Source organism: Parasteatoda tepidariorum, chromosome 1 (genome assembly GCF_043381705.1).
Source record: "Parasteatoda tepidariorum isolate YZ-2023 chromosome 1, CAS_Ptep_4.0, whole genome shotgun sequence".
Taxonomy (NCBI): Eukaryota; Metazoa; Arthropoda; class Arachnida; order Araneae; family Theridiidae; genus Parasteatoda; species Parasteatoda tepidariorum.
In genome coordinates, this window is record NC_092204.1 from 41433726 (window position 1) to 41445030 (window position 11305).

Sequence of the window (11305 nt, forward strand, 5' to 3'; positions counted from 1 at the left end):
TATAGATATGTTTTTCTTTTCTTTTTTAATAAATGCATCTACAAAATAACCACACATTGTTTTGAAAAGCAAAATCATATGCAATTTATTCTTTTAATGGGGAAAGTGATCCCATTATAGGCGTTATATAATTTCCAGCACTTAAGATTTGATTTATTTGATTAATATAATCATTCTTAATACCTTCTTTAAACAAATAAAGCAGTTAATTATAATTCAATTTTATAAAGAGCGAATGCAAATATTTCTATTCCTAATAAACGTAACGGCTAACTTATAACGATAAATATACTGCTATTTTAATGAAAGTGTAAGACGTTAACACAATTCATTTAAATGTTCTTAAAAGCTTTGAATTATATAAGTCAATAATTCACATGTATTTTACACGTTTTTTCTGCTTCCAATTTTTTCTACCATAAGATTCTTTTACCAAGTGAAGAAATTTCTTTTATAAAAAGAAGCATTTTTTCCTGTTTATTTTTAATAAGTAAAAAATTCGCTAAGTGTAAAGCAAAAAAATTAAATTTGAAAGTATTATCAGACAATCTATAAGAAGGGTGGGAGTTTGTACTATTGGTTTGAGATTGATTTCATTTACTTCAGCGTAAAATTAGGCATCAAGAACATCGCCTCACTTGCCTATATAGTAATGGTTTAGATTAACTCCTACGCCAAAAATGTAAAATAACCGACTGTCTCCATATGTTTTAGATAGGTCTTTAAATTTTTTTATAAGACTAAAGAAATCGTTACCGTATTTCGAATTTAACTCACCGAACAATATAAAAATCAGTCATTACAATTCGATTCCTTTTTCATAATTCAAACTTTGCAAGCCTGAATTTACATATTACTTGCTTAATCTGACAATGATAAATTTCCTTTGCTTAAACTTATAAATGAATAAATTTTAGTTAAATAAGCTTCTACACAATTAACATAATATGGAAAAAGATTGATGCACAACTCAACAATTAGATGCTGCAAAATTGAGAAAAATACATTTTTTCAGTTTTTCTCTCAATTAAACATAAAATTAGTTTGAAGCACTCTTTTTTACTGGATTATATATCTATATTCTAGACTAAATAAAGTTACCGAAATGAAATCATCTTTTCATAAGAAAATATACTTTTATAAGAATGCATTATTCATTAAAAGTTATTCAGCATTTATTAAATAGCTCATAAATATATAAAAATATATTTGTGTATAATATCAATAAAAATAGATATATAGATAAGTAGTCTTAATTATATTATTTTATTGGTAGGAGGTCCTTTAAAATGCGCTGGGTGTTATTTTTCTTGATTTAATAAAATAAATCTAGTCTGTATTTAAATTTTTCAGCAAAGTCTTTATAAATTTCAAAACAAGCAACTACAACGGATATCGATGTTATTTAGAAATTTTAAGCAAATTATTCAAACAAATTCATAAATGAATGATAAAGACAGGGAAATTCATTTGCAGTAATTCATTTTTGCCCTTAAGCTGCAAAAACCCAACGAGTTGAAGTTTTCCAAAATCCGGAAAAACAACGCAAAAAATAATTTATTTTTACAGTATTTTTTATTTCATTTCTATACGCTTTTTTTCACCATTTCCGATTACCACTAAGGAGATTTATTTGAAGCAGTCAACTCTATAGGGAAACATGTTTTTTAAGACCAGGAAATAAATTTTCTTTTTACGAATATCATTGAATATGTGTACTGCAATTTTCTCCTTTTATTTTACACCTCATTTAAATAAAATCTATGGTAAATTATAAAATTTAGGTGCGGTTAGAAAATTAATTTAATTTATTTTATTTAATGTAAATGGCAGTTTTCAGCTGTAGGTCAAAAATATTATATTTATTGCATATTGATGATTTTATTCACTTCTCAAAAATACCAAATATTTTTTTTTTAAAATTTGTCTTAGAAAACTCTTTTTAGTTCTCGAAAAAGAAATTTAATGTCCATAATGAAAATTTCATGCCCATAGATTCATTCTCATAGATATTAGTCATAGTGATATTAATTTTATGACTTATCTTCGATTTTCTGTAAATTAACTTCCACATAATGAAAATTTTTGTATAAGTCGAATTTAAATTAATTTAAATATAATGGAATAAATTAGTTTTTCAATATTTTTGAAAAGGAAGTTTGCTGAGTACATTTATCGAAGTATTTTAACCTTAACTAAAAATAAATTAATAAGCATGTTATTAGACAAAAATCAAATCTTGTTAATTTAGGATTTTGTGTTTAAGAAATGATTAGTTAAATTTCGAATTTGATTATAATTAAGTTCAAAATCAAGCCTATCCCTAAATTCTCTTTGACCAATTAGCAGATCTTCCCAAAAACTCCTAAAAGATTATCCAAGCTTAACATTAAAGAAATAAAAGATGGTGTATAAATAAAACAATATGAATAAAGCCTACCATTCTTGCTTCGAAATTTTCCTCATTTATTTGATTAGTGATATTTCATTTTACTTTCGTAATCATTAAAACTTTAATGAGCAAAATGTAGCTGTTAATCAATTTTAGTCATTAGCGAAGGTAACTTTGTCTTTTATGAAACGTTTTCCATAATGTATTTCAGGGAAACTAAGGTTAAATGTGAAATTTAAGTTTTGACTTAATTACGATTACCCTTAAGGATTTTATTGAGTTTCGGAATTGATTTTTAGCTTAGAATTTGCAACATAATCAAGAACGTGAATTTTATGTTTGTTTTCGTGCAGTAATGACTGACTTTTACTTTCTTCGTATTAGTGTTAAATTAATATCTGTGCATTATGCAGCGATGAGATATAAATTAATAAAATCATGTTTAATGAAATGTAATTTTTCCTTTTCTTGAGAAATTCCTTGATTAAGTCAGTTTGGAAAAGTATTAAACTTGATTTAGAAATTAACCTTTATTTGAACTTGTTCCACGAATTACTGAAATAATTTATTATTAACAAAATGCTTTCTTAATAAGCTAGCACATTTTTATAATATCATGTTTATTTATAATGTTTTATACCCAATTTTATGCTTATTTGCTAACAATACTGTGGCTATCTAATGCAAATTACCATCCAATAAAATCATGTAGTGATCAAATTCAAATTGATAAGACTCAAATTAAAAAGAACCGATTTAATAACTCATTTTTCTATTTATTAAGTATAACTTAAATTTAGTTAAGTAAATTAGTAAATTTAAGTTAGAAATTAAATTACCTGTAAAATTGAGCATGAAATTAGCAATCCACTAACGATTCATTATTAATAAACATAAATGTACTTTTAAGAAAATTAACTATCTAAATTAGAATTAAATAAAATAAAACTTTACAATCATCTGATAATTCTCAATTCATAAGATTTTTATTTAAGGAAAATAATATATATTTTGCATTTAGAGATGTAGAGTCATTGCCAAGAGCATGAATCTAATTCCAAATTGAAAATAAAAAGGAATAACTTTTTTTTTTAAAAAAAGAAGAAAGAAAGCTAAATATTTTTATATATTTTCAACCGCATCAATTTAAAGTGTGCTAAAAAACAGTATGATATACATTGTAACCTTAGTGAATATTTTTATAATCATAACTATCTTAAAATCTAGCTTCTAAAAACTTGGAATAAACCCAGGATGCTCTATTAAAGTGTTTTTCGGTAGTTTGCCAAATATTTCGCTGCCAAATATATATTACTTTTTAATGTATGACAAGTTGAAAGAGGCAATTTATTACCTCAAAATTGTATAATGTAACATAAACAATTTAATTTTATTTTGAAATACAATAATATTAGGTTCCAATCTTCAATTAGCATATAAAAAAATACTCAGTCCTTCTTAAGCTGATTGCGATAACGTAAAATAAATAGCTCAAAATTGAAAAAAAAAACTATCTGATTATAATTCATAATATGTATAACGTTATATAACTTATCCACTATTTTAATTTATCCACTTAATAATGTGAAAAAATTTAAAGCACCTTTTACTCCCTCTCTCTCTCTAAAAACAATAAATATTGCCTTGATCTATTTATCATACTAGTTTTTATGTACTATAATGTCATACTAATATTTTAGTAGGCTAATTAATTTGTGCCTTAGCGTTATTAATATGATCACAGTCTAAAACCTGCATGCCGAAAACTATGTAATGGAAAAATAAACACAATTCTTCACTTTTTTCTAGAAAACCTATTCATTTCTTTCTAACAAATTTCCGATGATAAATCTATAGATTTTTGTAGCAACCTTGAATAAATAGTCTAATTAATTTAGTCTATAGTTCGGTCAAAAATTTGAGCTTCTTAACTCTCTGGAAAAAATATGGTTGTAACTACCGAAATAGGTCAAAGTTTACCGAGTTTCTGGCTCTATGGGAACACCAAAAAGCTAGGTAATTTTTAAGGAAGAGTTTTGCTAATGATTTTAGTAAAACTAATAATTAAATATAGTTTTTTAATACATGATAAAATTTGGTAAATTTTGTAAAATTTAGTAAATTTATCTAATGACCTTAGAGTATGCCGTAAAACCCATTTTACTTCTCAGTTTTGTATTTTTTACTAAAATTTATGGTAATAAAAACTACAATTTTAAAAATCAGAATTTCTAGTATACCGTTACCATATAAACAGAAAAATTCACAAATGAATGGCTTAAACTCCGCATATTTTGATTTTATTAAGTAGAGTTATGAACGTTTTACCAGAAATGTCATTATCATACAATACGGTAATTTTACCTGAATTTTTTCCGTGCATGTTACATTAATTTTTTGAACTAATTTCTTCATAAATCTGAAACGATTTGAAAGAATGATAACTGTTTATAATCATTGATAAAACTTACTAATTTCAAGATGCTCATATAAAAATAAATCATTTCTCTTTTATATTTATTTAGTTAATTAAATATCGGATGATTATCATTTTTATAAATGTAATTGTGAATGAAGAAATTCCCAACTTTACTAATAGGAACAGTGTAGAAGAGAATAAGACTGTAAAGTGTCTGTAAAACTGTTTCTCTGTCCGTAGACTTACCGAGCAGTGAAAACACCTCAGAGATTACAGAAGGTAATCCGTGCAGAAGCGTCATAAAATGGCGGTCAGTCTAATATTTTTTATACTTTGTATATATAATCTGTGTATATTATATTCTTTTGTAGCAGCTCACACGTGATAAAAACAATTTTTATATTTCGCGCTTACATGTAGAAATAAAATGACGGTCACTCCGGCAACGGATCGTGGTGCAAAAGATTTCAAGTGGAATAGTTTCACAATCATTTCAACGTTGGGTAGATCTAATGAAAATGGGAGAAAGTTGATTACAATCAATTACTAAATTAGTCTTTGAGCACCGTATTTTTCCAAAAGTTTTAAATTTACTTCGAGTTTTTCAAATCTATCAAATTTAGTTTGAGTTATGAAACTTTGAACAGATTTATCGTCAAATTATTAACTAATTTCATCGTAAATTTTTAATTAATCTAGTAAGATTTCATTATAATTATTATTATTATTGTATTAATATAATAACAATAATATTAATAGTTATGAATAATTAATAATTGTCCGAAATCTGTGTTTTATATCTGATTTTCCAAAAAGTTGAATTTGGAGCTTAAGCACCCAGTGCTCCTTTGTATGACTGGCTCTCCTATAAATTATTCATACAGAATAAAAAAAAAACTAACATGAATAGCTTTTTCATAACGCTACTTCTCGAAATGATTTTTTTTTTTTATTTTTATTTTAAATGCATTCCTTTTCTGAAGTTTCACTTTACTTTATTTCGATGATATGCTAATTTTAATATAAAACTAATTTAAATCTACTACTTAAATGTATTAGAGATTCCAAATTCAATATAAAACTAATGCATGATTTTATGATGTCTTTAATTATTATTATTATTGGTATTAATTTCTACGCCGGTTTAATTCCCTCGCCTCAAAAAATAAAACATGCGTGTTATCGCAGTGTTAAAATAATAAAACCGTAAAAAGATAAAATATTATTTCCTTTAACATAACAATATTGCATAATAAAACAATACTTTTTCTGACATCACTTATTATAAATTATGCTTGCATTGAATTTTCTAGCTATGCCTATACCCTAGTTTATTTAAGTAATGAATATATTTTCTTATCAAAACAATGAATTATGACTTACAATATTTTGGAATCCATTATTTACTTTATTAATAAATCAAAAACAATTCAAATGTAAAATGCAAAATTAAAATATTACCGTGCAAATAGACTAACATAAAAAAGAACCGACAATTTTCTAATTTCGTTCACCATTTAATATTTTTTCTTTATCAGTAATTCGGTTTGGCTGGATTATTTCTTCATTATTTATATTATCTGCGAATATTGTCTACATTTATTTTAATACGTAAAAGTTCAGTTTAATTTTATTTATCTCAAATGCAAGTAAAAATGAATATTTTATATTGTATCATAAAATATTAAATGCGTTAGACGATTCATATTACATTTCAAAAATGATTTTATAATATATATATAAAGAGAAATATGATAAAATTGATACCACGCATAAGATAATAAAAGAAAAATAAAGATACTCAGCTAGCTGATCTTTAATGTAAAAGCAAAGATAACCTCTAAATGCATATTTTGGCGCATAAAGCTATGCATTTTGTTTTCGATACGGCGCCAGAATTGGCGACCATGAACAGCAGTGCTAATAGAGGCGCTCGCTGCAGCGCCACGGGGAAAAGAGCGATCCTGAGTCCGGGGTCATATGTGGACGTATACGGCAAAGTATAGAGGGTAACCATCAACTATCTCCGAATTCGTTCTGTGCGCCACTGCGAGTCAAAACAAAAAAAAACTTTTATTTGCGGAAGTGTCGTTTAAGCTCGGAAAAAGTTGTTAGAGCATATATTTGCTCAAATTAAAAGGCTTTCTCTCGTCTAGAGTGGATAATAAACTTGAATGGATAATATTTGAGTTTAAATGTTCCCGAGAATAAATTCTCACGAAGGATTCGTGCTGTGATCATGTGATTTAAAACTGTTGCCACTTATATTATCAGGAATTCTTTAATTTTTACCTCCTAGATGAAACTAATGATTTTCGAAAGGAAATCTGAAAAGAGATAGGATAATTAGAAGATATTTGTTTACTATATTAAAATGTGGTATCGAGGAACGGCAGCGGTACTCTTTGTAGCGATTGGAATTTATATACTTAATTCAGCTGTGGGAGTTGCTCCAGAAATAACAGGTAGGGTAAACTGAAAATTTTTAAATATTTAGTTTAGAATTGGAAGATCTCCCTGATTACTATATTATCAATTTTGAATAAATTTATTTCTGAAATTCCGCATTTTAATATAGATATATATTTATATTTTGATACAATTAAAATTAAGTAAAGTGGCATACTTTTTAAAAATCATTATTTTCAAGACATTAACAATTGATGCTAGGGTTTATTTATCAGAATTAACTTGAATCAAATATTGAAAGAGTTCGTTGACGTTTTATACTTATTAAAATGTGTTTATCTTTACAAATATGAATTAAAATAATAAAAATATAAAACAATTTAATACGTTAGATTCTTAACCGTGATATTCTTTAAAGGTTATTGGTAAGTTAAAGTTCAATGACATGAATATATATTCAAGCATTAAATAACGTGCTCTGGATTGAATAACAAGAAAGTAATGCAGTCTAACTATTTGTTCTTAAAATTGTTACTTTCTTCCAGCAGTGGAATTAACCTACCCAACATCAGTACCTCATTTAAATGAATAATAAATGATTTTTATAACATACAAGTGTTCTTTTCGAAACATATAGATTAAACAAAATTTGGCGTAATTAATTACATAAATTTGCATAATCAATGATATTTGCAAAAATTATCTTACATTTAAAATACAAATATCGACCTTTACCCTTGTAAACCCATAAATTAGAGGACCACTTTCTTCTTCAAATAAAATTAATTTGTGTATTTAAATATCGAACATTGGTATTATGTATTTGGATAAAAATACATATCTTTTTTTTGAGCTTGAATCAACAATTAAATAACTTAAACACGCAATGCAACTATATCTTTCATTAAGTTAATGCATTTTCCGTACTTTCTTTGGAGAGTATTACATCCAATTTTTTGTACTAATGAAATAAAACTATTCGGTTCTGATATATTTTTAATTGAAACTTTTTTAACAAATTTCTGAATATTATTTAGTTATTTGAGATTCGAAAAACATATTTTTTCAATAATTTATAAAATCGTATTCTTACAATAAATACAAGATTAAAAATAAAACTAAAGTATAGAGCTTCATGAAACTATTCACCTGAAACATTACCATTTAAACAAATTATTACAAACAATCTTACAGCAAAACAAAAGCTTTTTGGACACAAATTAATAAAAAAGTAAAGCAAAAACCAAGTAAATTGAATGCAAAATATTTTCACTGAACTCAAGTTCAATAAATCGTTTGAGTTTAAAATTTTCTTATAGGTTTTTAGACTTTTTTTTTAAAAAAATAACCAAACTTAGCAAAAATAACTTTTTAAAAAAAAAATGGATTTTTAAAATATTCTGTGTTGTCGTCATTACGGTTTAAAATAACTAATTTGTTATGATAATTTGTTTTTAATTTTTTTAAAAGTTTAAATATTGCTTTGGAATTTACAAAATGGCAGTCAAATAACCATAAATTATGCAGTCATCAAATGTGAGAAAAACCATTTCACCTAATACGGTTAAATAACCAGAATTTTAACTCACCAACTTAGCTCACCTAATAAAGTCACTTAGTTCCTTGAAACTGCGTGCATGTTATAGCCGGTAGTACTAAGCTACCAGTCTCATGACCGACAGAACTAAACTTTGAGACCCTACATAAACACCACAATATTTCAAACGTTTCTTTCAACGCATGAAGAGTTCCCAGTGTCCTGCATTCTCGAATACCCATTACCTAACGAAAAGCCTTTACTGCTTTTTCCAGTAAAATCTATTTTTTCTAGTTTTGAAACTATGGCTGTAAATGGTTAAAAACCGTATAGTTTGTATTCATAGTTTTATAGCCATACTTATTGTAGACACATTCAAAACCGTAAAGGTAAAACATGTTCTTTACCGTAAACTTTACGGTTAATCAGACCTTATTTTGCTGCCTGGTATTTTGCCTCAATTTTAGAATGAAATTTCTTACAGTGCAGAATCAATTTTTCTATCAATAATTTAACTGAGTTTCTTAATATTTATACAATACAATTGATTCTTAACTAGATATTTATTGTCTTATGTAAATCAAATTTTTTTTCTCAAATTTTATAAATCTTTCAGAATCTTTCAGAAGTTCAGAATTTTTGTAAATGCTGTAAATTATCATGCTGACTAAATGCATTCTAGAGTAGTGATAATAACTTTCATAAGAACTCTTCGGCATAATGTTCAACGTAAAACAATTGATAAACAGTGAAAATAACACATCAGTTTGCAATCAACAAAAATAATAAAATAAAATTAGTTGAATACTGAATTAAAGATAAGTCAGAAATACACTTTAAGTGTGAGCGCTTTCTTAACAGTTGGTTGTTTGCTGGTAACTTTTCAATTTAATATTGCAAGATCTTATCACTATCCTTCACAGAGAAAAAAAATCCGACCAAATTACTGCACTATATGGTAATGGCATATTTGGTAAAAAAAAACTATACTTATATAAATTATTTATTTGGAACTTTTTCCGTTCATATGGTAGCAACTTTGCTGAAAATCTGATTTCCAAAATCACAGTTCTTATCACCTCTCATTTAATAAAAAAATAAGAAAAACTGAAAAGTAAATTTTACAGAATAAAGGGAATTTAAGCCGCGGTCTTAAATATCAATATAAAATTATCAAGTTTTATCACATATAAAATCCTATATTATTATTAATTTTGCTAAAAACATTAACAAATCGCTTCGGTAATAATTAGAGAGTATTTTGGTATCCCCATAGAGACTGAAACACGGTAAATTTAACATATTCTGATAGTTTTGATCAATTTCTTTTCAATACGAAAGATTATTTTTAAGCTCTTGAGGTCTCGCTTAGTTTCAATCATCCAAATTCTTCTTAGCATTTCATTAGTATTTTAAAAATTGGACATCTGACTAATTTTATCTTTCCTTAACCGTGTCTTAGTTGGTGCAGATGCCACTTTTTGTCATAAATCCAACAATTTAAGGGCTGCGAGAAGCTTGATGTCAAAGACCCAAGAAATATTTTATTTCAGTCAGACGACTAAGTCTCCAGTGAATATTATTTTTTCTGAAGTAAAAGAAAAACATTCCATTTTTAGTTTTCTGCAATTTTAACCGAATTTCTCTACTCTCTACTTATAGTACACTCTCTCTTGATAATTTTCACAGTCTTCGTAAGATTCAGATGCCACCAGAGAAAAAAAAACTCATAATAAATGCTAAATAGTTTGCTGAATAAAATATATAGTATAGAATAGTTAGCTAAATAGTTTGCTGAATTCTAAAATCACATTACTTAGAAATACTTAGAAAATGTTATTTTCTTACAAGCTTAAACAACTAATTTGAAGTAAAATAGAATTCTCGAGATAATGAGTGTAACAAAACTATCATGTTATTTTTCATGAAACGATGTGCTTAGGTAAATAAAGCTTTACTAAGATAACTTTTGTGGAAATATCAATGTAGTTTAGTTTGTTTAAGTGCCTTTTTATTTTTGTTAAAATTTATTTTAAACTATATTTTAAATAAATAAAGAGTGCGCAGGTCCATTAATTGTATTTTTATTACAATGTCTTATAATTAATTTATTCCTCATTTAATGAAAACATGATTTTTTATTTAAAAATATTTTTGAACTAAAATGTGTAGTTATAATAGTTTATTTTGCACACATGCTTTTTCACTTATTATAAAATCTATAATAATAATTAATTTATTAAGAATATTTTTGAAAAAAATATACTGTTATAATATTTTATTTTGCATGCCATGCATTTTGTATTTATTATAAACACAATAATAATATCTGAAGATAAATTACTATTTGAATAGTTCAGGGCATTAAACTAATTCTTATAAAGTGGCTTTTTACATTATAATTAGATAAAAATCTAAGCTTTTCAAATATTTATATGTGGATTAACTAGTACAGGTAACAGTATACTAGTCTAACTAGATCTGCTTCTAACCTTTAAATGTCATGGAATTTAAGGAAACAGATAAAAGAAATGATTTTATAGAGCTT

At 25.9% G+C, this 11305-nt stretch overlaps 1 protein-coding gene across 2 annotated transcripts in view; it reads left to right on the plus strand.

The window, feature by feature from the left end:
• Window positions 1–6727: 6727 nt before the first annotated feature.
• The window catches only part of LOC107436142 (protein turtle homolog B), a 409568-nt gene continuing 404990 nt past the window's right edge, over window positions 6728–11305 (plus strand). For both annotated transcript variants that reach the window (XM_071179194.1, XM_071179196.1), the window contains exon 1: window positions 6728–7276. In XM_071179194.1, the coding sequence (XP_071035295.1) occupies window positions 7186–7276 (91 nt within the window). In that variant the 5' untranslated portion in view covers window positions 6728–7185. The remainder of the gene's footprint in view (window positions 7277–11305) is intronic.